Raw genomic sequence first — 25,381 nt, 5'->3', positions numbered from 1 at the left:
CTGGGGCTTGAGATCTGGGGAATGGGCAAGAGATCCTAGCTGTGTAAGTTGGGGACCTGAGGCCCAGCTCCAAACCAGCCTTTTCAGTCTGCTCTGGCCTGGTCATTAATAAAAGTGGGGCTGACACTGTGTCGTCCTTCAGGAAGCCAAGTGGCTTGGAGGGGGTTGTGGGCTCCATATCTCCCCTGCTGGCTGGGTTTTCTTGGCTGTGAAATGAGGGTTCTTTCAATATGTAAGGAGCACCTGCTCTGTGCTAACGTCTGTCCTGGTTACTGGGGCCTCTGAATCAAAAGTCACATTCCCTGCCTTTAAGTAGCTTCAAGAGTGGGAGCGTGGAACAAGGAGAAGAGTGGCCTTGGTTGGTGCCACTAATGCCAGGCACACACCATATCACGTTAAATGGTCAGAGCAGTCCCGCCTCCCATTCTCCAGATGGGAAACCTGAAGCTTAGAGAGCCCAAGGCAGAGCTGCAATATACACCAGGGTGGTGGCTGGGGATGTCCACCGACCATGTGCAGTGGGCTCCTCAGGAGCCTGGGGGGGGGACAGGGAAGGCTTCCCTGGGAAGCCTTAGCGAACAGGCGGGGCAGGTGAGGGGCGTGGGTTGGGCACGATGGTTGGGCACCAGATGGTTGGGCACCAGAGTTAATGGGATAGAGAGGGAGTGGGCATGGAGGAGTGTGAAACAGCCTGCAGTTCAGGCTGGCAGGAACGAAGAGCATGTGCGGGGGAGCACTGGCATGGATCGCACAGGAGAGCGTGTGGACTGGAGGGTCTGACCTTTATACTCCGGGCCCTGGGGTGCCCCAAAGACTCTGGAAGGAGGGATGTACTCCGATTCTGCTTGGAGTTCCCCTGAGGTGGGAGGGGGTAAGCTGGAGGGGCCGGGAGCTGCTCTATGGCCGGTGGCAGAGGTTAAGTGAAATATGTGCCCTTCTTTTTTTTTTTAACACTTTTATTATTTATTTATTTATTTATTTATTTTTTGGCTGTGTTGGGTCTTCGTTTCTGTGCGAGGGCTTTCTCTAGTTGTGGCAAGCGGGGGCCACTCTTCATCGCAGTGCGCGGGCCTCTCACTATCGCGGCCTCTCTTGTTGCGGAGCACAGGCTCCAGTCGCGCAGGCTCAGTAGTTGTGGCTCACGGGCCTAGTTGCTCCGAGGCATGTGGGATCTTCCCAGACCAGGGCTTGAACCCGTGTCCCCTGCATTGGCAGGCAGATTCTCAACCACTGCGCCACCAGGGAAGCCCTGCCCTTCTTCTTTTTGTCCTCCTCCTACCCATGGTATGTGGGGAAGGGCGAGGGTTGCTCTGCCCTGTGGCAGTGATTGAAGAAGCCTGACACTTTTCCCAGCGTGGGTCAGCCTCCAGTATCCTATGTGGCCTTGCCAGGAGCTGTTCTGATCCTGCCCATCTGTTTCCTGTGGGCCACTTGACCCAGCTGTGGTTTTACATTTAGGGATTGTCTTGGTTGCTGCCCCTTGAGGGCTGGAGAACTTTGGCTTGAAGTAGGCGCTGAGCAAATGTTTGTAAGCGAATGATGGGTCAGACCCTCTGCCAAGGCGCATCCCTAGGCGGGAGGTGGTAGGAGGGACTGAGCAGTGGCTGAGCATGGGAGATGGGCTCTGCCCATCCTCAGGCAGACCCTGTCTTCCCAGAGGAAGAAACTTTCTCCTCCCGTCCCTTGGAAACAAGGTGGGGGGCTCCTGGGAAGCCTGGCCTTGCCACAGTCCTGGGCTTCTCGCCGGGTTCACGACTCTCCCTGCCGCCCCCCTCCTCCTACCCCCTCGGTGTCAAACAGAGGCTGCCTTGTTCCTGCTCCCATAGAGCTGCCCTGTTCTCTGCACACTAAAAATGGAAACCCCCAAGCTATTTTGGGAGCACTGCCCAGCCGGGCCGTGGCCACAGTACTCTGCTTCCACCGGGCTGCTGGACCCTCCTCCAAGCCTTACGCCCAGCCCTGCTCACTCTGGGCCAGCCTCAGGAGCACCCTGCCGGGAGACTTGGCTGGAAGGAGCCAACCTGGACCCTGGGAAGCTCTGGGAACAGAGTGAACAGGCAGACTGGCAGCTGGGTGGTGGGAGGGGCTCGGCCATGCCGCCTGGGCACAGGCAAGTAGGGGAAGTGTCTCAGCTTGGGATGCATGGCCTGTCCCCTGCGCTTTACCAATCTTGGTGCTCCTGGCTGGAGACCATCCAGGTCTGGGAAAGGTGGTGTCATGGTTTCCTGGTCTCACTTGGCTTCAGGTGGAGCCTGCAAGGAGGGGTCTGTGAGGAGAGCAGGCACTCAAGGCCTGCGAGGGTCCTGGGGATGTGGGGCACATCTAGTATGGTGACTTCCTTTAGGACAACCCCCCCTGCCCCCCACCCTCCAGCCCTGCTCTGCTCTGACCTGCAGGAGAGGAGATAGCAAGAGATGGCCTGGCTTCTGCAGCCCTCTAGGACTTAGGGCTCAAACCAGGGAAGTGTGCGTGAGTCTGTGTGTGTGGGGTCTGAAAGTGGGTGGTGGTGTGTATGTCTTGGGTGGGTGGGTGCGTGTGATGTGCCTGTGTGGAGTGCATGTTTCTTTGTGTCAAGAGTTTGTCTCTGTGGACATGTCTTTGTGCAGGTGTCTAAGTGCAGGTGGGTAGCGTGTCTGTGTGGGATGTTTGCCTGTGTTTCTGGGTATGTGTCTCCGTGCGGTATGCACAGGCTGTATGTGCATGCATCTGTGTGTGTGCTTGCACCCATGTGTTTGTGTGTGGGTGTGTGCATGCAGGGTGGGTGGTATGTATGCTTCTTGGTGTGTGCGAGCATGTGTCTGCTTATGTGCTGGTGGTGGTTTTGGGCTAGGTTAGCCCTGGGCCTGTGTGGAGGGTATGTACCGGGGTACCCTGATGGGGCAGAGTTTGGGCAGAGGGTGCGGATGGGAGAGTGCCGAGAACGGGCTGCAGGGGAGACAGGACTAAAGTGGGGGCCTGACTGGGCCCTGCCAGCCGCGCAGCTCCTTCCTAGCTGCCCTTTCCCAGGCCCTGAGGGTGCTTGGTTCTGCTGCCCTCCCCCTCCCTGTGGGCTCTGAGGAGGCGTCCCTGTGGAATGTGTTTGGTGGCCGAGGGCCAGGCTGGGCCCAGCTCCACCAGCAGACTGGGCAGCCGGGAGAGGTACCTTTGTGCTGCCTCCATGGTGGGGAGCCCACATGCCTGCATCCGAGCCCCCAGCTTCATGCTCTGCTTTCTCCCTGGCTAGGTGACTCTCACACGGGGCATGCTGTTGTCTCCTGATCCAGCTGGCCTTGCCAGGTGAGCCTGACCTCACACCTAGGTGTCTGGGAGCAGTGTGACTCCCACCTCTGCTGAGGGCTCTCCAAGGTGGGGTCTAGCTAGCCTTTTAGGCCCTATACCTGGCAGCCTTTTTTTAAAAAAAATTATTTATTTTATTTATTTATTTTGGCTGTGTTTGGTCTTTGTTGCTGCACGCGGGCTTTCTCTAGTTGCAATGAGCGGGGGCTACTCTTTGTTGCGGTGTGCGGGCTTCTCATTGCGGTGGCTTCTCTTGTTGCGGAGCACGGGCTCTAGGCGCACAGGCTTCAGTAGTTCGGCACATGGGCTCAGTAGTTGTGGCTCACGGGCTCTAGAGCGCAGGCTCAGTAGTTGTGGCGCACGGGCTTAGTTGCTCCGCGGCATGTGGGATCTTCCCGTACCAGGGCTTGAACCCGCGTCCCCTGCATTGGCAGGCGGATTCTTAACCACTGAGCCACCAGGGAAGCCCTCCCTGGCAGCCTTAACCCCCCTCATCTCTCTGGCCCGTTGGTTCTGTGGTTATTACCCTTCTGGATTCCTACCCTGAAAGGCCCTTCATCCAATTCTTACCCTACTCTAACATGCAGGTGGCCCATGAGGCCTTGCCCTCCCTTTTTCTGCCCAGGAAACTGGCATCCATGCAGAGGGTGCCTTTCTCTCTTTGGGGTTCTGGGTCCCTTCTTCCCATCCCATGCTCTCCTGCCCCTTCCAGGCCCTAGTCCCTGGGAATGGGATGTTTCCCATGTCTCTGCCCCTTTAGCCTCTTACCCTTGGACCCTGTTATGACATAGGGCAGGGCAGGGCAGGGTGAGGGGTGTGGGGTGCAGGTCTCGTGAGAGAGTAGTGCTTACAGAGAATGGGCAGTGTTGAAGTGTCTCCTGACCCCTTGCTAGTGTGTGGTCCTGGGGTCATCCTAACCACAGTGCCGTCTAAGCCTGGTCTTCCCTGCTCCCCCCTCCCTGAGTTAGGAGGGGCGTCTTGGCAGTGTCACAGTCCTACTCCTCACCAGTGGTCCCACAGTGCTCAGGTGGCCACATGAGCCCCGCTCAACCTCTCTCCCTACCAGGTGACCATGCCTGCCCTCGGCCCAGCTCTTCTCCAGGCACTCTGGGCCGGGTGGGTCCTCACCCTCCAGCCCCCACCACCGACTGCTTTCACTCCCAATGGTACACATCTGCAGCACCTGGCGCGGGATCCCACCTCAGGCACCCTCTACCTAGGGGCCACCAACTTCCTGTTCCAGCTGAGCCCTCAACTGCAGCTGGAGGCCACTGTGTCCACTGGCCCTGTGCTAGACAGCAGGGACTGTCTGCCACCTGTGATGCCTGATGAGTGCCCTCAGGCCCAGCCCACCAACAACCCGAACCAGCTGCTCCTGGTGAGCCCTGGGGCCCTGGTGGTGTGTGGCAGTGTGCACCAGGGGGTCTGTGAGCAGCGGCGCCTGGGGCAGCTCGGGCAGCTGTTGCTGCGGCCAGAGCGACCTGGGGACACCCAGTATGTGGCCGCCAACGACCCTGCCGTCACCACGGTGGGACTGGTGGCCCAGGGCTTGGCTGGGGAGCCCCTCCTCTTTGTGGGGCGGGGCTACACCAGCAGGGGCGTGGGGGGTGGCATCCCTCCCATCACTACCCGCGCCTTAAGGCCGCTGGACCCCCAGGCTGCCTTCTCTTATGAGGAGACGGCCAAGCTAGCTGTGGGCCGCCTCTCCGAGTACAGCCACCACTTTGTGAGCGCCTTTGCACGCGGGGCCAGTGCCTACTTCCTGTTTCTCCGGCGGGACCTGCAGGCTCAGTCTCGAGCTTTCCGTGCCTATGTGTCCCGTGTGTGCCTCCGGGACCAGCACTACTACTCCTACGTGGAGTTGCCTCTGGCCTGTCAGGGGGGCCGCTACGGGCTGATCCAGGCTGTGGCTGTGGCCATGTCCGCGGAGGTGGCCCGGGGGGAGGTGCTGTTTGCAGCCTTCTCCTCGGCCGCTCCCCCCACTGTGGGCCGGCCCCCGTCGGCAGCTGCCGGGGCATCTGGAGCCTCTGCCCTCTGTGCCTTCCCCCTGGATGAGGTGGATCGCCTTGCTAATCGCACACGCGATGCCTGCTACACTCGGGAGGGCCGCGCTGAGGATGGGGCCGAGGTGGCCTACATTGAGTATGATGTCAATTCCGACTGTGCTCAGCTGCCCGTGGTGAGTCCTGGCACCGCCCAGCCCTTCCCTGTCTCTGAGGCCACTGGCCAGGCATTTACTGATCAGGTCAATGGATGTTAAGTGATTCCTTTGTGTCTGGGCGTTGGAAGGGTACCTTACGGTAAGAGTGGCATTCAGGGGGACAGAGAGCCAGCTGTGCAGGGGTGGGTTTGGACCAGGTGCTGAAGGGATGGCATTTGTGTAGGTGGACTGAGAGGGCATTTGAGGTTCTAGGGAATGGGGCAGGGACCCAGAATGTAGGGGGGATGGAATCTACTGTTTTAGGTTCTTGAGCGAGAGAGGCAGGTGAGGTTGAGACTTGTTTGGCTCTAGTCTCAGGATGGATGAAAAGGGTAGAAGCCACATATAGGGGGACTGAGTCAGTGAGAGGTGGGAGGGGACCCAGGTTAGTAGACCTGGAGAGGAGGATGCAAGCTGGAGAGGCTTTGGAAAAGTGGTCCAGGAGAAGGCTGAGGGCATGAACTGGAGGAAGCAGCTCCCAGGCCAGGGATGGGAGAAAGTGGGGCCCCAGACATGTGGGGATCAAAAGAGGGGGACAGAGCCGCTGCAGACTGTGGAGGTAAGCCACTGGGGCAAGGCTAAGGATGCAGCTGTGGGAGAGCCAAGAGCTGGCAGAGACGCTGGGAGAAGGGGTGGGGTTCTCCAGGGAGGAGGGGCCAGGGGACATTATCCAGGCAGGGCCTTATTTGTGCTTCTTGCTGCCTGCAGGACACCCTGGATGCTTACCCTTGTGGCTCAGACCACACGCCCAGCCCCATGGCCAGCCGTGTCCCCCTGGAAGCCACGCCAGTTCTGGAGTGGCCAGGGGTTCAGCTAACAGCCGTGGCGATCACTGTGGAAGATGGACACACCATTGCTTTCCTGGGTGACAGTCAAGGGCAGCTGCATAAGGTGAGTCCACAGGAGGTACTGGGCCCTGCCCCAGGATCTGGAGGCGACAGGCTGCTGGGGACCCAGGCTGGGCAGAGCTACTCCTGAGACCCCTGGGGCTGCAATGTGAGATATGTGATGTGCCCCTGGCCCTGGCTGGGAGAGATGACCTGTGCTCCTCTTTCTGGGGCCGGGTGGTGTGACCTGTACTCTCTAGGAGGAAATTCTACCTGTAAATTATTTTATTGGGGCGAGAGGGGAGGGCCTTGGGCCTCAGACCCTGTGGTCTCTGATCTCAGGTCTACTTGGGCCCAGGGAGTGATGGCCACCCGTACTCCACACGGATCATCCAGCAGGGGTCTGCGGTGAGCAGAGACCTCATCTTTGATGGGGCCTTCGAGCACCTGTATGTCATGACCCAGAGCACGGTGAGTGCCACGCGCCAGCCAGGGAGGGCATGACTGCTGGGAGGGGCCTCGGGGGAGCTGGGGGCCTGTATGTGGGGAGCCACTGGTGCTTGGATTGTTGACCTCAAGTCCTCTTCGCTGCTGTAGCTTCTCAAGGTTCCTGTGGCCTCCTGTGCTCAGCACCTGGACTGTGCATCTTGCCTGGCTCACAGGGACCCATACTGTGGGTGGTGTGTGCTCCTTGGCAGGTCAGCGCTCCCCCGACCCTGGCCCCTTCCCCAGCCCCACCCCAACCCCAGCCTCATGCCCTCAATTCTCCTACCCTGTCCAGGGTTCCTGGTCCTTGGCCCTTGACTCTCAACCCTTGACCCCTGGATGCCCCAACGCCCTACCCTCACCCCTATTCTCCACCCTGACTTGCCAGGCATGTCGTGGCCGACTTGAGGATCCTGCCCAGGTCCCTAGGATTGTAGGTGTCCCTGCCCCATGAACTGCCAGTGGCCCCGTGAGGGTCACAGGTGGACACTGGTCATTCTTGCCCAGGTGCAGTCGCCGTTCCGAGTGCTCTCGGGGCCGGGGCTTAGAGCGGTGGCTGTGGAGCTTCCAGCCTGAGGTGGGCTGTCTGCGAGTGGCAGCCTTGAGTCCTGCTAACATCAGCCGTGAGGAGAGGAGGGAGGTGAAGACCAGAGCAGGCGGAACCCTGGCTGGGGGGAGCTCTGGTGATGGGTTGAAACCTTGTATTTTACATACCATGTGGCCTTGCCCAAGTCGCTTCTCTGGGGGCTCCGCTTTCTCCATCTGTTACTAACCCAGGCTGGAGGGTATTTGTGATCACTGGGGGCTGGTGGCCGCTGGTGCCTGCCCACACTGGGAGCCTGTAAACGGAGCCCTGATCTGTTGCCCAGTGGCTCCAACAGCGTGTCCTGGCCTCTCTTCGCAGGTTTTCTTGTCAGTACCTGATCTGCCACCCCTGTGGCCAGGGGCGTCTTATTCCTGCCACTTTGGGGAATACCAGAGTCCTGCCCTGCTGACCAGTTCTGGTGTGATGTGCCCCTCCCCAGACCCTAGTGAGGCTCCAGAGCTGCCGAGAGAAGCCGGTGGGTGAGAGAAGGAGCCAGCCCGGGGCCTGGGAGCCCCACTCTCCTCCCATCTTGCTCCAAGGGGTGTGATCAGGATGAGGTGTGAATCCAGGCAAAGGGTCCTGAAGCGATGCCTTTCTCTGAGGCCCCCCTCTGGTCCCCAGTCCCTAAAGTCCCTCTTTTCTACCCTGTGGCCTGTGTTCCCGACCCTGGGTACCCCTTCCTGGTCGGAGTGCTAAACCCACCCTGTGTGGTCTTGGACGTCAGCTCGGGGTCTGAGTGCCCCTCCCTGCTCCTCAGCCCAGCCCGCTCCTCCCTCTGCAGACCACGTCTCCGTGAGCCTGGAGCTCAGGTTTGGCACCGTCGTGATTGCCGAGGCTTCCCTCTCCTTCTATGACTGCATGGCCGTCACCTTGCTCCGCCCATCTGCACAGTGAGTTCCTCACCCCGACCCCCAGCCCCTGGGCTGCCCCGTGGCGATCCCCACCCCATGGCTGTGCTCTGTGCAGGTGCCAGGCCTGCGTGAGAAGCCTCTGGGGGTGTAACTGGTGTGTTTGGCAGCACCTGTGCACACACAAGGCCTCGTGTGATGCTGGGCCCATGGTGGTCAGCCGACAGGTGAGCCCAACTCCTGGCCGGTCCCCAGGGGGGTTCGGGCTCCCCATTGTGAGGGTTTCTCTCATGGCCCGGGGTCTGTGTGTCTGCCTGCCCCGGGTGCTCTGTCGTGAGCACCTGAGCTGCTGTGTGTGACGGACTCACTGGAGGACGGCTGTCAACGTCCCACCTGTTTCGGGAGAGGACGTTTGTAGCTGAGAGGAGGGGAGGTCTGGCCTCGTGCCCCACCTTGGCACAGATGCCATAGATGCCCCTAGAGCGCGCCCTCCCCTTCCCCTCTGGAGAATTAACGGGCTGTTTTTGTTTCTCTTTTCCTTGGTCTCCTTTCCTCTTAACACACCCTTTGCCTGCCTGCCGCCTGCTCCCGCACCTGCCTGCTGAGCGGCCCTTCCTGTCTTTCTCTGCCTCCCCCTTCAGAGCCCGCCCCTCTCCCGAGCCCCTCCTGCAAGAGACGCACCCACCTCCTTCCCACCCACAGCCCCCAGGGCCACGGTCACCCCGGTTCCTTACGCCCTTCCCGTGGACACTCCTTCCACAGCCACAGCCTTGGATGTTCCCCCCGGGGCCAGGTCTTCCCTGCTCAGCCCCCGGGAGCCGTGGGCAGGTCCCGGCCCCACACCTGCCTCGGCTTCCACGGGCTCACCTCTCCATGAGGCCCCTCCTCCTCCCAGCCCCCGCCAGAGGCCTGGAACCGCTCTCCCTGCCCCCACGGCCTTCGGACCCATAGCCACCGCCGAGGACCTCTTGGCCTCACACCCATCGCCCTCAGACGCAGCAGCACTGCCCCCCGCCCTTGCAGAGCCTGGCCCTGAGGCTCTCCCCTCTGCGGTACCCCTGGACCAGCCCCCCGGCACGGCTCCCGCCACCACTTTCCCAGGGGCCGCTGGCTCCACGAAGCCCGCTCTGGACTGGCTCATGAGAGAAGGCGGCGAGCTGCCCGAGGCGGACGAGTGGACGGGGGGTGACACGCCCGCCTTCTCCACTTCCACCCTCCTCTCAGGTGATGGAGACTCTGCTGAGCACGAGGGCCCTCCCGCCCCCCTCATCCTCCTGTCCAGCCTTGACTACCAGTACGACACCCCTGGGCTCTGGGAGCTGGTGAGACCCGGCCCAGGAAGGAGGCCTCAGGGGAGGGGATCGGGACAGATGCAGCCTCTTGGCCACCTCGCGATTCTGCAGGGGAAGGATGGAGGGGAGGGGGGTGTCCGCTGCCTCACGCTGGCCTGGCCCCGGGGTTCTGCCTGGGAAAGGGCTGAGGCGGCAGGTGGGCTCCATAGACTGCCTGGCGCTTGGTGCCTGCAGGAGGCGACCTTGGGGCCAGGCTCCTGCCCTTGTGTGGAGAGCGTGCAGGGCTCCAGCCTGATGCCGGTCCACGTGCAGCGAGAAGTGCGACTGCTGGGCAGGAACCTGCACCTCTTCCAGGTGAGTGTGTCCTCTTTGCAGCTGTTGCTGTGGTCTCCTTGGCTGTTGGCAAACTATGCGCGAGTCCCGGGGAGCAGGAAAGGGCACGGCCTCAGGTCTCAATCCCAACCCGGGGACTGTGCTGGGGCCCTGCGGGGCTCACCAGGCCTGGCTCCTGAAGCTGCCCCCGTAGCCGTGTCCTCTGTCCCCAGGACAGCCCAGGAGACCATGAGTGTGTGATGGAGCTGGAGGGCCACGAGGTGGTGGTTGAGGCCCGGGTCGAATGTGAGCTGCCTCCAGATACCCGGTGCCACGTCACCTGCCAGCAGCACCAGGTACAGATCCCGAGTCCTGGGTGGGCAAGGGCGCGCTGGCCACAGGCTGGCTACCAAGCTTAGCTGGCTGCACCACACTCATCCCAGTCCGTTCTCTGACTGAGTGACCCCGAGGGAGTCCTAGTACCCCGGCTCTGACCTCTGACCTTGTGCCCCATGGGGTCCAGTATTCCAGCTCTGACCTCTGGCTTTGTGTTCCCATGAGTCATTTTGGTCCTTTCTTTGACCACCCTCTCCCCAGGCCTGACGCCTCCCTTAACCCCGGGCTCTGACCCCACTCCCATTTCTCCAGCTCAGCTATGAGGCTCTGCAGCCAGAGCTCCGCGTGGGGCTGTTTCTGCGTCGGGCTGGCCATCTGCGTGTGGACAGTGTGGATGGGCTGCACGGTGAGTGACCTGGGGCTGCTGGGACTGGCTGGTGGCAACAGGGCTCTTCCAGGCCTGCCTCTCACATTTGACTCTCCACCCCCAGTGGTGCTTTATGACTGTTCCGTGGGACACGAGGACTGCAGCCGCTGCCAAGCTGCCATGCCCCAGTACGGCTGTGTGTGGTGCAAGGGGGAGCAGCCACGCTGCGTGGCCCGGGAGGCCTGTGGCGAGGCTGAGGCTGTGGTCACCCAGTGCCCGGCACCCCTCATCCACTCGGTGTGTTGAAATGCTGGTGCATCCCTTCAAGGGGTTCGGGGTGCTGTGGGTTCAGGGGGCCGAAAGGTGGGAGGCTGGGGCTGTCTCTCCAGGCTGCCAAAGGTCAACAGGTGAATGGAGGTGAGCCGTCCTTGTCCTGGAACAGGTGGAGCCACTGACTGGGCCTGTAGACGGAGGCACCCGTGTCACCATCAGGGGCTCCAACCTGGGCCAACATGTGCAGGACGTGCAGGACACGGTCAGGGTGGCTGGAGTGCCCTGTGCTGTGGACGCTCAGGAGTACGAGGTGTCCAGCAGGTGAGTGGGCTGGACTAACAGGAGCAGGGGGCACCCCGCGGGCTTCACGGCTGGCTTTCCTGCTTAGGGCCATCCACCCACTACTCGTCTGCCCTCCCCTCTCCCTCTTTCCTTGGTTCTGATCACAGTGTCTCAGGGCTGGGGTTACTATCAAGGCCTTGGCTTTGTGCACAGACCTGCAGGTTTCTGGCCTGGGTCTAGTCACTGCTCAGAGCTGACAGGCGGCTCTGCTTCCTGGCACTGCCTAGGTGTGCTCACCCGCTTTTCAAGTGACCACGGGCATAGTTGCGGTAGCAAGCTCCTTGGATCCCAGACAGCTGTGCTCTGGGGCTGACCTTCCCACCTGCTGACCCTTCTTCCCCAAGCACTGCCCTGGGCAGGCTCCTCACGGGGATAGACTTGTGACACACCTGCTGAGCGTCAGGCCCCTCTGTCTAGTCCCTGGGACCCCTCCCACCTTCCCAGGGCTTGTGGCTTACAAGGCTGGCAGTTGCAGGGTCCCAAATGTGCACACACACAACACAGCGAAGGAGACATCCACAAGCAGCAGGTCTCCAACCCGCCGAATGTCAGGGTTACCTGGAGAGTTGGTCCAAAACCCCCCAGAGCAGATCCTTAGACCACCTCCCTCCACTTCCTGCAGAGGTCTGGATCTGTAGGCCCGTGTTGGGGCCCCACAGTCTTATCGTCTTTCTTTTAAAAAATGTATTTATTTATTTATTTATTTATTTATTTATTTATTTATTTATTTATTTTTGGCTGTGTTGGGTCTTCGTTGCTGTGCGCGGGCTTTCTCTAGTTGCGGCGAGCGGGGGCTACTCTTCATTTTGGTGCGTGTGCTTCTCATTGAGGTGGCTCCTCTTGTTGCGGAGCTCGGGCTCTAGGCGCGCGGGCTTCAGTAGTTGTGGCATGCGGGCTCAGTAGTTGTGGCTCGCGGGCTCTAGAGTGCAGGCTCAGCACAGGCTTAGTTGCTCTGCGGCATGTGGGATCTTCCCGGACCAGGGCTTGAACCCATGTTCCCTGCATTGGCAGGCAGATTCTTAACCACTGTGCCACCAGGCAAGTACCCCACAGTCTTATTTTCAACAAGACTCTGCTAGAGCATGTTGTTTCCCCCCTGAATGTATTATGACTGAGAACTTTAGGTGACTGTTAATGATTCTAGAACCATGAGACTAAAGTACTTTCTGAACTGATTTATAAAGTGATTAAAATACATTCCAGCTGAAGCCTCTCCCGGGTAGTTCACACTTCGCTTGTTCTGTTTTCTGGGGGCGTTTGCAGTGACCGTGACAATGTCACAGAGTCGAACCACTGCAGGCTTCACATTCTGGAGGTTAATTTGCCCCAAGCTTCTGTTTCCTGGCTAAGAACCAGCATTTCTTAGATTGCTCACTTTCCCTTCACGTCTATCCCCAGACCTGACTAGAGGCTTTCAGGAACATTTTTTCATGAGGAAATCAAGTTTCCACCACCTTGTAACTGGTGCTGTGCCCACGGTGATGGTGGCCGGTTAGGCCCACTCATTAGCTCAGCAACCCACCCCTGCCACCAGCCTTACCAGGGCTTGTGCTCCTCAGAGAGAGAAATTCTCCTTGTCAGGGGGCTCTGGGGTTGGACTTGAATGATTGAACTACAGATATTAATTCTCAGAGGCCAAAGCCTCCTGGTGAGTCGTTAAGGAATTCCTTCCAAAGCAAGAGGATCTCTGTCAATCTTGGGAGCCAGGGAGAACACCTGATGTAGTGGGGCAGGGAGGGGGCGGCCGGGTCAGTTTGAGGGGCCCTCAGTGTGGCCCAGCACCCCAGCTTGCCCTGTGCCCACAGCCTTGTGTGTATCACTGGGGCCAGCGGGGAGGAGGTGGCAGGCGCTGTGACGGTGGAGGTGCCAGGAAGAGGACACGGCGTCTCAGAGCATGACTTTGCCTACCAGGTGCCTGACTGTCGAGTCCCCACCAGCTACCCATGGGCCACCCCCTTAGGTGGCTCCTCCCAGCCCATTGGTTCGCCTCCCTGGGGCTCCCCACCCCAGGGCCTCCTTGTCTGCTCCCCCTGCCTCCCTGTTCCTGGCCTGATGCCTGTCTGTTTCTCCCTGTCCCCTTCCCACAGGACCCAAAGGTGCATTCCGTCTTCCCAGCCCGAGGCCCCAGAGCCGGGGGCACCAGCCTCACCCTGCACGGCTCCAAGCTTCTGACCGGGCGGCTGGAGGACATCCGAGTGGTAGTTGGAGACCAGCCTTGTCACCTGTGAGGGCCGCTTCCTCATTCTGCAAATATCCTTGAGCTCTGGGGAGAAGATGGAGGGGTGGGATACTAGGGAGAGCAGAAACAGGGGAGAGGGCCAAGTCTGCTCCATCAGAAAGTGGCCAGCCCCTCTCGAAGCTGGGGCTTTCGTGGGAGTGCAGCCTCCAGGGTCACTTGTGGAGACTGCAATCAGCACTGAAGGGAAGTGAGCTGCGGCCCGAGTGGGTCCCGTGTCCTGGAATCACCCCTTCCCCCTTCCTATGCCCCTCCAGCCCAGTCGGGCCTGCCTGCCACTTCTCCCTCCCTTCTCAGGCTGCTGGAGCAGCAGGCGGAGCAGCTGCGGTGTGAGACCAGCCCACACGCCACGCCTGCCACGCTCCCCGTGGCTGTGTGGTTTGGGGCTGCTGAGCGGAGGCTTCATCACAGCCAGTTCGAGTACACAGCAGACCCCAATGTCACCTCTGCTGGCCCCGCCAAGAGCTTCCTCAGGTGCTGGGCCGAGGGCATGGCTGCAGGGCATGTGGTCGGGAGGTCTTTGCAGCTCCAGTACATGGGGGTTTGTAGGGCTCTATGTGGGGGGCTTCGACTCCCATGCTGCTGGTGGGGAGAGGGGCCGTGGGGCTTTGGGTTGGAGCTGACCTAACATCAGGGACTGGGCTGTGCTTTAAAGCCTTGTTCACATAAGCTATAAGTGGCTCATGGGCTGTGTTTTCAGTGGAGGACGTGAGATATGGGTCCGTGGCCAGAATTTGGACGTGGTACAGACACCAAGAATCCGAGTGACTGTGGCCATGAGAGCGCCAGGGCCAGGCCAGGGGCTTGGGCGGAGGCACCGCGTGATCCCGGAGACGGCGTGCTCCCCCGGAGCCTCCTGTGGTGGCCTTCACGTAGGACCCCCATGGGCATCCCCTGCCTGCACTGGGCTAGCCATCGCCCACCTTGCCCCTCATCCCCCCCACCCCCTAGACAGCCGTGGGTGGCGGGTACCAGTGGAGGCTATGTCCCCATCTTTTCTGGACCCCCCCTTGTGCACCCTCAGCGGACCCTCCCTGTCCTCCCTCCCTCTGCCCTAGTTTGAGGAGCCTTGCCACGTGAACTCCTCCCAGCTCATCACGTGCCACACGCCGGCCCTCCCAGGCCTGCCTGAGGACCCCTGGGTCCGTGTGGAATTCATCCTTGACAACTTGGTCTTTGACTTTGCAACACTGAACCCCACACCCTTCTCCTATGAGGCCGACCCCACTCTGCAGCCCCTCAACCCTGAGGACCCCACCGCACCCTTCCGGCACAAGCCTGGGAGTGTGCTCTCTGTGGAGGTACTGCTCCTAGAGGGACCTGGCAGGGTCCCAAGACCCTTCACTTTGCTGGATGGTACTGCTCTGTGTGGCAGAGGGGGCATGACAGCAAAGCAAGGGCCAGTGGATGGACATGGCGAGTGCCGAGGGGGCTGGTGGCGGGGTGCCTAGCCTGACACACCTGGCCGGGGCTTAGGTCCTGTGGTCTGGGTCCTGACACACTCCATGGCAGGTGTCTGAATAACGATATGTAAATAGTTTGGCACACGCAGTGGCGGCGAGGTACACAATAGGCGCCTGGGCTGATGCCCATTTGGCAGCCTGTCTCATGTGGACACATACTTGGCGTGTGTTCTGACACACGCAGTAGCAGGGGCTCTGCTCTGTTAGGTCACTGGGTAGGATTTGGGGACAGCTTTCTAGTCTCCAGATTTTTAGCTCTGGAGAAGTTAGACTCAAGGAAGGAGCATAGGGAGGGGCAGAAAAGGGTCAGGGGGCAGCTTGGGAAACATCCATGGGGCTGTCACCCCATGTGCAGGAAAAGAGGTGCTGAGGCACCATCAGCCCTGCTCCTGGGGGTGGGTCTCAGGACCATCCGTCCCACATTTGGGGAGATAGGATCTGAGTGACCATCAGCTCCTCCCCTTAAGGAAGAGTTCTGAATGATCGATCAGTGACCCCATGTTCCAGGGGGAGAATCTGGACCTTGCGATGTCCAAGGAGGAGGTGGTGGCCATGATAGGGGACGGCCCCTGCATGGTGAAGACGCTGACCCGGCACCACCTGTACTGCGAGCCCCCCGTGGAGCAGCCCCTACCCTGGCACCATGCCCTCCGGGAGGTGCCTGATGCTTTGCCTGAGTTCACGGTCAGTGGGCAGGCCCTGGGCCGGGGCAGGCATCGGGCGTGCGCTGATCTCTTGCTCACAGGTGGCTCCCTGTGCAGGTGCAGATGGGGAACCTACGCTTCTCCCTGGGCCACGTGCAGTACGATGGCGAGAGCCCTGTGGCTTTTCCCATGGCAGCCCAGGTGGGCTTGGGGGTGGGCACCTCTCTTCTGGCTCTGGGTGTCATCATCATCGTCCTCATGTACAGGTGGGTGCAGCTAGGTGTGGCTGGGTTGGGCAGGTAGCAGGGTGTGGCTGGATTGGGAAGGGGCAGACTAGACCAGGGATAGGCAAACACTTCCTATAAAGGACAGGAGAGTAACTATTTCAGGCTTTGTGCGCCAGGCGGTCTTGGTGGCAGTGACTCAGCTCTGCTATTATAGCCCTTCGGCAGCCACTGACAACATATAAACACATGAGCATGGCTGTGTTCCAGCAAATCTTTATTTACAAAAACAGGCCAGGGGCCAGATTTGGCCGTGTTATAGTTTGCTGATCCCTGGGCTAGGCTGGGCTAGACAAGTTGTGGGTGGGTGTGACCTGCGTGGGATGGGACAGGCTTAATTATTCTGACTAGGCCCTCGCTTGGCTGGGCATGGCGGGGTTAGACTGTGCTGGCCTGGGCAGGCCTGGGCCCGGTGGGACCTAGCAAGGGCTCGGGCCTCCTCTGGCCATCCCTGCCCTGACCTTGGCGCTGAGCAGGAGGAAGAGCAAGCAGGCTCTGAGGGACTATAAGAAGGTGCAGATCCAGCTGGAGAATCTGGAGAGCAGTGTGCGGGACCGCTGCAAGAAGGAGTTCACAGGTGAGGCTGCGAAGACCCCACGCTCCAGGACTCTGCCCAAGCCTGCTCCCGTCACCTTGGGATCTGCGCCCAAACCTGGCTTCTTCTGCTCAACAGACCTTATGACCGAGATGACCGATCTTACCAGTGACCTTCTGGGCAGCGGCATCCCCTTCCTCGACTACAAGGTGTATGCCGAGAGGGTCTTCTTCCCTGGGCACCAGGAGTCGCCCTTGCACCGGGACCTGGGCGTGCCTGAGAGCAGGCGACCCACTGTGGAACAAGGGCTGGGGCAGCTCTCCAACCTGCTTAACAGCAAGCTCTTCCTCATCAAGGTGCCGGCCCCACCCCCTATCTGGGCCCTCCAGGGGTGGGGAGGGGGCCCCCCTACCCTCCAGCCCCATCCCTTCTCAGTCCCTCCGTTTCTGAATCTGCCCTCCCCACCCACCCGTCCCCTCTCCCTGGCGCCAGTTCATCCACACCCTGGAGAGCCAGCGCACCTTCTCAGCTCGGGACCGCGCCTATGTGGCATCTCTGCTCACCGTGGCACTGCATGGGAAGCTTGAGTACTTCACTGACATCCTGCGCACCCTGCTCAGTGACCTGGTGGCCCAGTACGTGGCCAAGAACCCCAAACTGATGCTGCGCAGGTCTGTATGCCCGTCAGACACCACGGGGGCCAGGCAGCCGTGGACAGCTGGAGCCAAGACCTGAGTCAGGCCCTCTGGGGCCTGGGGTCTGAAGAATAGAAAGCCCTGGGTCCCCACCTGCTGACTCTGCCCCCTCTTTCCTGTCATCCCAGGACAGAGACCGTGGTGGAGAAGCTGCTCACCAACTGGATGTCCATCTGCCTCTACACTTTCGTGAGGGTGAGTGAGGCAGAGGTGGGTGGGGCTCCCCTCCAGGGAGAGTCAGGACTCGGAACCACGCAGCTTCTCGGGCGCCCCTGCCCAGCGTGTCCTCAGTCACCTTAAGCCTTCTGCAGCCTGCATCCCGTCCCCTTCCCCAGCACCTCCGTCCCATGCTTGTCCCCTGCCCCGGGCGTCCTAACTGCCCGCCACTCCCGCAGGACTCGGTAGGGGAGCCTCTGTACATGCTTTTCCGTGGAATTAAGCATCAAGTGGACAAGGGGCCGGTAGACAGCGTGACTGGCAAAGCCAAATACACCCTGAATGACAACCGCCTGCTCCGAGAGGACGTGGAGTACCGTCCCCTGGTGAGGGGGGGAGAGAGAGGGAGAGAGGGAGAGAGGGGGAGAGAGAGAGAACCTGCTGGTGAGTCAGTCTCCCATGAAGGTGAGGAGGGTGACCACGTATGATTGTGTGGGTGTCTGCATCTGGTTTGAGCCAGCCTAACCTCCGGCTGGCTGCAGGATAGGGGCTTGAGGGCCAGACCTTGAAGACAGGGCCTCAGAGGTTCCCCAGGTTTGGGGTGGGGTCAGGGTGGCCACAGCCAGGGCCTAGGGAGCAGCCCACCCTGCCCGGGGCCCGTCCGGGTCCTTGCTGTGTCAGGGCCTGAGTGTCTGCCTAATCATGGTCTCAGCATCCTGCCAGGGGCATGGTTGTGCCCACCAAGCTGGGAGTCGCCCTGGCAGACCTGCCCATTGTTTCCCTCTGGGGAACTTTTCCCTTCGTGGCCCACGTGGAGTTCCTTTGGGAAAATCCCACTCAGGCGCCACCAGGCCTGCTCCTCTGGCTAGTGGAGACCCCACTTCTTATGCGGGCTTCCTCAGGTGCCTCAGCCTAACTGTCTGCGCCAGGAGCCTGGGGATCAGAGTTCAGAGGGACTTGTGCTCTCCCATTTTTTCTGCCATTCACCCAGCAGACACTAGTGCACTGTGCCAGGTGCTGGGGCCACAGAGTGGAGGGAGCTGCTGTCCCTGGGGAGGCAGGCGGGTGAAGAGACAAGAAGGAGTGATTGGTGCTTGGAGGTCAGAGGCAGTGGCTTCCTTATGGGTTGTCCCTGGCCCTGGCCTTGCATCTTGGTCATCCCACATGTGGCATGAGCCCTGAATGCTCCCATGTATCGTGCATAGACCTTGAATGCACTACTGGCCGTGGGGCCTGGAGCGGGAGAAGCCCAGGGCGTGCCCGTGAAGGTCCTGGACTGTGACACCATCTCCCAGGCCAAGGAAAAGATGTTGGACCAGCTTTATAAAGGAGTGCCTCTTGCCCAGCGGCCAGACCCCCGCACCCTGGACGTCGGTGAGGGCAGAGGGGAAGGGTGGTCTGGGGACCCCCAGGGCTAGGCTGGCCCTAGACCAGCTCTGCAGGGTCAGCTTATCACCCAGGGGAAGTGGGCTCTGGAACACCTCTACAGGGACGACCTGTCACCTGGTGAGGGGCCCCTGTTTCTGGACTTCAGAGAAGTTGGGTGAGGTTGCCCCTGATGGAGGGGCCAGTGTCCCTGTAGAAAAGGGGACAGGTTCCACTGCAGGGAGGGTATTCTGAAAGCCCTGGACCAAGCCCACCTTGTCCTTGCAGAATGGCGGTCTGGGGTGGCCGGGCATCTCATTCTTTCCGACGAGGACGTGACTTCTGAGGTCCAGGGTCTGTGGAGGCGCCTGAACACCCTGCAGCATTACAAGGTGGGAGGGGTGGGAGTTGGGGGAGGGCTGTGGTGGGGTGGGCTGGTGGAGGGGTCACCAACTGTGGTCAACAGGTCCCAGACGGAGCAACTGTGGCCCTCGTCCCCTGCCTCACCAAGCATGTCCTCCGGGAAAGCCAGGATTATGTCCCTGGAGAGAGTGAGTACTTACTCTCCTCCCCTGCCCTGCCCCTGCCATCGCAGTCCTCTACCCTTGCTTTGCCCAGTCTCCAGTAATGGGGGAAGGTTCTCTGGACCGCAGGGTGGGCTTGTGTCTACTTCCCTTCCACCCAGAGAAGCCCTTAACCAGGTGCCCCCACTCCTAGGTTTTGGCAGGACCCCGGGGGTCTAGGGCAGGGGGCACCTGATGAGGGGTAACAAGCTGTAAGGTCTTGGTACAGGGACCCCAATGCTGGAGGATGTGGATGAGGGGGGCATCCGGCCCTGGCACCTGGTGAAGCCAAGCGAGGAGCCGGAGCCGCCCAGGCCTCGGAGGGGCAGCCTCCGGGGCGGGGAGCGGGAGCGAGCCAAGGCCATCCCTGAGATCTACCTGACCCGCCTGCTGTCCATGAAGGTGGGGCTGGGGGCAGGGACGAGACAGGTAGTGGGATTTGGGGGTGTGGGGGGCTTGCACAGGCCTGATGTCACAAGGCATCTGAGGCTGGGCTGGGCTGAGGTCCCCTTGCTGACTGCATCTCGTGATTCCCCTCCTCCGCAGGGCACCCTGCAGAAGTTTGTGGATGACCTGTTCCAGGTGATTCTCAGCACCAGCTGTCCCGTGCCGCTCGCTGTGAAGTACTTCTTTGACCTGCTGGACGAGCAGGCCCAGCAGCATGGCATCTCGGACCAGGACACTGTCCATATATGGAAGACCAACAGGTGGGGGTGGGGCGGGCGGGCTTAGCATGTGCGGGGTCTTCTCTCCTGTCTCCCCAGCACACTCACTGGCCACACCTGCCCCGCCCGCAGCTTGCCGCTGAGGTTCTGGATCAATATAATAAAAAACCCGCAGTTTGTGTTCGACGTGCAGACATCTGACAACATGGATGCGGTGTTCCTGGTCATTGCACAGACCTTCATGGATGCCTGCACCCTGGCTGACCACAAGCTGGGCCGGGTGAGCTGGTTGGGGTGGACCGGGAGGGCATGGGTGGGGTGGGGCAGTGTGGCCGGGGATGGAGAGTGCTGTGCGTGCACAGACTCCAGGCCTTCTTGAGGATGTCAAGGACGAGGATATGGGAGGCCTTTGACCCCAGGCCCGGGGCCAGGCTTCGTCCCTGGGCTCCCTAGGAGGTGGCTGTGCCTCAGCCTTCAGGTATGAGCAAGGGCAAGGGGGCACGTGTGCTGATTCACAGGGTTAAGTGGAGCAAAGAGTGCTGGCGGTGCGGCAGGAGGCCAGGGCCACTTGGCTAGGGCTCACCCCGAGGGCGATGGGGCTGGTCAGACCTGAGAGTTAGCTGGAGCCTCCTGGCAATCGTGCAGTGGATGGACTGGAGCCTGGAGTCCAGAGAGGAAGCTGTGTTGTCCCTGGGACGAGTGGTGGCCAGGTTCAAGCTGGGACTAGAGGGTAGAGGGCAGGCAGAAGCTGTGGGTTGGATATGGCGGTGAGGAAGAAGGAGGGGTTCCTTACGCGCCCTGGGCCTCTGGTGGTGGTGAGCTGAGACTTGGAGGAGGTGAGCCCATGGATTCTACAATCGCAGAGCAGCTCCAGGCTGCCTCGGAGATTTGATTCCCGAGGGCAGTGGAAGTGTCTGCCAGCCCGTGCAGTACAGGGAGGAGAGTCCAGGGGAGGGCCAGGCGAGGAGGGATGTGCTGACAGGGGAGCTGGGAAGCATGGAGGAGAGGTGGTCAGGGTTGCCTGGTGGCACAGAGAGGGGGAGGTATGTTGTCACAGTGGTCAGGGCCCAGAGAGTCCCGTGACAGATATGGGGTCACCACCATGACTGCTCAGGCACCCAGCAGGCAGGGCTGTCGTGGCTCTGCATGAGAACGGACTCTGCTTAGCCTCGACCCCTGGGCCTGGGACCTCTTGAGAGATCTAGCTCTAGATCTCCATGGGGAAACAAGATGGAAAGTTCCACTCTGTAGTGCTGTCTTTTGGAAGCCATTTTTGCTCTGCCTGCTCTCATTACTCTGCCTGTGATGAGCTGAGAACCACAAAGCCACACCAGGACACAGGGGTCACCTCCAGGGTGTGTGCTGTATGGTAGCTGGGTTCTTCTGCCTGATCTTCACACTGCTTCCCCTTCCCAGCAGCACTGCAAATGCTTCCTAGGTAGCTCAGGAATAGTGCAAACCAGGATGCCAAGGGCCACCCATGGAGAGTTGCTGAAAAGCAGGCATCCTGCCTCAGGCCCAGCGCTCACGCCCTTGCTCACAGGGGGCAGTGCAGTCTTGCCTCACCCTCCCAGCAGCTGTAGGATGAGGCAGCAGGTCCAGAGAATGGAAGTGTGCTGCCCACAGCCACTGGGACAGAGCTGGGATTGGAGCCCAGTTCGGTGGTAGAGGATGTGTCTGGTTGTGTTAGAGTGTGGGCCCTGGTCTGAGAGACCTGCTTCAAATCCCAGCTCAGCCACACAGGAGTGAGGTGGTCTGGGGCAATTTAATTAAATATCGGGGTTAGTTTCCTGATTTTTAAAATGATTACATGGGGAATGAACAGCACTTGGAAAAGCAGTATTAGGGCTCCACACGGCACTGCACCCTTCCCACCCTGCATGCCAGTTCCCTGCCAGGTCCGGGTGGAGGCACGTGGAGCTGAGAGATGACCTTGGAGTGAGATGGTGGGAAGCTCAAGGTGATGACAGCAGAGATGGGACATTGGGGGAGGGGTGACAGAAGGAATGAGGTGGCGTGACCAACCATCCGGGTTGTCTGGGACTGAGGAGGTTTCCTGCAATTCGGGACTTAGTTTTAAAACTGAAACAGTGCTGGGAAAATTGGGACAGCTGGTCACCCTAACAGAAGCTCTCATCCTTCTTTTCCTTTCACTGTTCACCTGCTGGCACCCAGGACTCTCCCATCAACAAACTTCTGTATGCTCGGGATATTCCCCGGTACAAACGGATGGTGGAAAGGTACGAGGGAAAGGGACTGCATCTGGGGGATAATGGGTGGACAGATTGGTGGGTGTTTACAGCTGAGGCCCAGGGGTGGGCCTGGTGGGGTGAGGAGGGGTTTGCTTCCCCAGCGGCTGCCGGACCCATGATCTCTGGCAGGTACTACGCAGACATCAGACAGACCATCCCTGCCAGTGATCAAGAGATGAACTCCATCCTGGCCGAGCTGTCCCGGGTATGGCCCTCCTGTTTCTTGGGTTGGGCACAGGCCTTCTGCCACAAGGGTCCTGCCCCCTTCACACTGCTCCTTTGCAGGGAAGCCCTGGGGGCCTCAGCACAGTGTTCCCGCTGCCTCTCTAAAAGACCAGGGCTCCCAGTGTCTCATCAGAGAGCAGCAGGGGCCTTGTCCTAGCAGCTGCCACCTAACCTGACTCAGCCAGGTGTTTAGATGTCTGCAGCCCCTCGGGGCCTGTGGACCATAGTTCCAAGGCAGCGAGGTGGCGGGGATTCAGCCCCAGGACTGCCTGGGTCAGCCTGTCCACGTCTTCCTACTGCTCTGCTTTCCTTGGCACTATAGACATGCCCCCACCTACTCCTAAAACAGCCTCCAAACATTCCAGTCCAGGGAATTTATAAACAATGTAAATCTGAAACCATGATGATGATGACCACAACCACAATAACAATAGCAGCTACAGTTTTGGGGTGTTGCCGTGTGTGGGGTGCTTTGATTACTTCTCATTTGATTCCCATGAAAGCTCTACAAGTTAGGTGATATCAACTCCATTGTCCTGAAGAGGAGGTTGAGGCTCAGAGATGTCCCCATGGAGGGGCCTGGGTGTGACCTCAGGAAAGACTTGAATGAGGTCAGAGCAGAACTATGCTGGGTCACAGCCTGTGAGCAGCACCTATTCTGCTTGGCTCTGCGATTGCCTGGGACGCCAGAGGGTCCCAGCTGGAGCCTGGACGGGGAGAGACACTGAGCCCCAGTGGAGACCCCAGGCCATGGTGAAACTACAGATCCAGGGTCTCTCCACCAAGGAGGCCCTTTGGTCCTATCCTGTCCCCAGCTTAGCACGTCTAGCCTGGCATCCCCTGTCTGTGGAGGGGCTCTTCTTCCCAATGCAGGGCCCTGTTCCTTCCTCTACCTCCCAGCGCCCTCTTCCCCACTCCCCTTGCCTGGGGTCCTGGGCCTCCTCTGGTGGCTGGCAGCACCCCCTATCTCTGTAACCTCTTGTCTCTCCTCCCTAGAACTACTCTGGAGACCTGGGGGTGCGAGTGGCCCTGCACGAACTCTACAAGTATATCAACAAATACTATGACCAGGTGGGCAGAACCTGGGCATGGTCAGGATGATGTGAGAGGGTGACTAGCTCTGTGACGCAAGTGTGGGGCCTTCGGGTCTCCCCCAGGCACAGGGTGGTGGTGGGGGGCTGGGCCCTGGGCTCGGGAAGTGTTTGTTCTTCAGGTGTGCCTCCTGGTAGTGGCCCGGCTCTTACCTGCTGCCGCCCTCCCCATCCGGGCTCCTCAGCCGGGCTCCTGGGCATGGTGGTGGTGATGGATGGCTGGGGATCTACCAGGGCCTGGAGATGGTGTGCAGGATGTGCTGGGAGGGACACACAGCGGCCACCTGTGCCCCGACCTTGCGCTCGCTCAGAGCCCCACCTGAGACCACATGTGGCAGTGTGCTGTGCAGGCCATCTCTGGGGGTGTGGGCCTGGCTGGGCTGCATGCGCTGCCAGAGAGGAGGGTCTGGGTACAGGGTCTGGGGCAGATGAGGGCACAACAGAACCGGTAAGGGGGCTTTCTGGGGGATTCCTGGGCTGGGCCTCAGGATCAGAGCGTCCACCGGTCAACCCACTGAGTGCCTGCTGGAATCATCTACCCAGATGTTTGCGTGGCCCCAGGAATGTGGCCGTTGCTGTTGAGAGATGAGGGCCCTGCCTCGCGGCTCAGGCCTGGAGTGGGGGCAGGCATTTGACCCAGGAGTGATGCGCAAGCGTGAAGTCCAGGTGCCTTGCTCCGAGCAGTGTGGGTGCCGGTGTGGGGGAGGCGGGGCCGCGTGACACAGCTGTCCCCTTGTGGAGGCGTGGCCGGCGAGCCCCTCCTGTTCCCACCCTTCCCTCTGTGGCAGCCCCCCTTGTGGTTTTGTAGTTGTCCGTGTTTGGTCAATACCTGTCTCCCCTCCAGTGAGCCCCATGAGGGCAGGGATCGTACCTGTCATCACTGCCGGGTCCCTGCTCCTTGTCCAGCACCCGGCACGTAGGAATTTAGGAACTGCTTGTTGCCTGGTGGGCGGGGGAGCCAGGATGGGTGGAGCAGGGCTTCCAGGGGGTTTGTGGCGGAGAAGACCAGCATGGTGGGTGAAGTTGGCCTCCACTCAAAACGATTTTACCGGGGAGGTGATATGCATTACCGTGAGTGCTAGGTCCTCACTAATCCTTAAAACCCCACAGTGACTCTGCTGTCATCATCCCCTCCCTGAGGGGGCCCTGAGGAAGTGAGTGCGGCGGCTCACAGGGTTTCTCGGGCCCCTACCCACACCTGCTGCGGTAGCTGTGGAGGCCTATTGAAGTCTGTGGCAAAGGCAGACGGCAGGCTGGCTGTCTCCCCCTGCTGAGTCGGTCTCTGTGTTTCAGATCATCACTGCCCTGGAGGAAGATGGCACGGCCCAGAAGATGCAGCTGGGCTATCGGCTCCAGCAGATCGCAGCAGCTGTAGAAAACAAGGTCACAGATCTGTAGGGACTTGGAGAGCCCTGGCCTGCTGTGCCTCAGCCCCGCCTGGGCAGCCCCAGAACCACGAGGGAGAGACCACCTTCTTAGATGCCTGTAGTGCCTGCCCAGCGGAGTTAGTGAAAGGTGGCTCCAAGTCTCCTGGTGGCTCTGGCCTGGGCCCTACTGGACTCATCTCGCAGGCCTGGGGCCTTGAGGCTGATGGAGTGGTGACCCTGAGGCCAGTGACCCTGCGGGCTACTTTCTGTGTGATGTTAGTCTGAGGGAAACTGGGGACTAAGGGCTTCCAGAGAGTGGCTGGAAGGGCCTCCAGCCCCTGGGGAGACTGTACTGCTCCTGAACACTGGCTTTTATCCCAGGGGATTCAGAGAGGAAGGAGGAGAGCCCCCACTTCCTGCCCCGCCCTCCTCCTCCACCATCCCTGACCTCGTTAGCTGCCTCTGGCCATGTTGCTGCTGCCACGTTCCTAGGTCGGAGAGATGAATGCCTTTCCTAGGCCGCTGCAAACTGACCTCTCAGCAGGGCTGGCTGCTTCAGGGCCACCCTGCCACTGAGGCAGCCAGGAGTGAGGGGTGTCTGTTGCAGGGGGTCCTCGGGGAGAATGGTGGCCCTACTGACCCGGCTCTTCATTAAAGGATAACACACTGTCTGGCGTCTGAGATGTGGGCTTGGC

The 25,381-nt window shown here is 60.3% G+C and overlaps 1 protein-coding gene and 1 long non-coding RNA gene across 4 annotated transcripts; one reads left to right on the top strand and one right to left on the bottom strand.

Moving 5' to 3' along the window:
• The first annotated feature begins 3,223 nt into the window (after positions 1-3,223).
• PLXNB1 (plexin B1) lies at positions 3,224-25,357 on the top strand. The gene is made up of 37 exons (XM_036867989.1): positions 3,224-3,276; positions 4,343-5,455; positions 6,185-6,367; positions 6,646-6,774; positions 6,901-7,001; positions 7,297-7,429; positions 7,694-7,850; positions 8,157-8,265; positions 8,342-8,450; positions 8,865-9,545; positions 9,750-9,869; positions 10,061-10,183; positions 10,476-10,569; positions 10,655-10,827; positions 10,973-11,124; positions 12,951-13,056; positions 13,233-13,369; positions 13,679-13,855; positions 14,082-14,253; positions 14,440-14,682; positions 15,352-15,528; positions 15,606-15,754; positions 16,249-16,349; positions 16,446-16,663; positions 16,800-16,978; positions 17,131-17,197; positions 17,398-17,544; positions 18,364-18,532; positions 18,812-18,915; positions 18,990-19,074; positions 19,316-19,488; positions 19,633-19,793; positions 19,884-20,031; positions 21,927-21,991; positions 22,133-22,208; positions 23,225-23,299; positions 24,613-25,357. The coding sequence occupies exons 2-37, from the start codon at positions 4,349-4,351 to the stop codon at positions 24,715-24,717; spliced, it is 6,405 nt and encodes a 2,134-aa protein (XP_036723884.1). The 5' UTR covers positions 3,224-3,276; positions 4,343-4,348; the 3' UTR covers positions 24,718-25,357.
• On the bottom strand, positions 12,096-24,511 carry LOC118903196. 3 transcript variants are annotated; one of them, XR_005021746.1, is made up of 7 exons: positions 24,191-24,511; positions 23,473-23,738; positions 20,361-20,474; positions 19,660-19,768; positions 18,799-18,900; positions 13,295-13,408; positions 12,096-12,144 (listed from the first exon to the last, which is right to left on the bottom strand). It is a non-coding gene; the product is annotated as an uncharacterized LOC118903196 (long non-coding RNA). The 3 variants fall into 3 exon arrangements; XR_005021745.1 differs by lacking the exon at positions 24,191-24,511 and having other exon boundaries at positions 20,335-20,474; positions 23,473-23,984; XR_005021744.1 differs by lacking the exon at positions 24,191-24,511 and having other exon boundaries at positions 23,473-23,984.
• Positions 25,358-25,381: the final 24 nt, after the last annotated feature.

Source organism: Balaenoptera musculus, chromosome 11 (assembly GCF_009873245.2).
Source record: "Balaenoptera musculus isolate JJ_BM4_2016_0621 chromosome 11, mBalMus1.pri.v3, whole genome shotgun sequence".
In the NCBI taxonomy this organism is placed as follows: Eukaryota; Metazoa; Chordata; class Mammalia; order Artiodactyla; family Balaenopteridae; genus Balaenoptera; species Balaenoptera musculus.
Note: the sequence above shows the minus strand (reverse complement) of the source record. Positions and strands in the feature narration are given on the sequence as shown.

What these genes read in the sequence shown, in the direction of transcription:
- PLXNB1 (XM_036867989.1), top strand. Translation starts at nt 4,349, where the DNA reads ATGCCTGCCCTCGGCCCAGCTCTTCTCCAGGCACTCTGGGCCGGGTGG. An exon ending in TCACCTGCCAGCAGCACCAG is followed by an intron (nt 10,184 to 10,475) that starts GTACAGATCCCG and finishes CCATTTCTCCAG; the next exon opens with CTCAGCTATGAGGCTCTGCA. An exon ending in GGAGACCAGCCTTGTCACCT is followed by an intron (nt 13,370 to 13,678) that starts GTGAGGGCCGCT and finishes CTCCCTTCTCAG; the next exon opens with GCTGCTGGAGCAGCAGGCGG.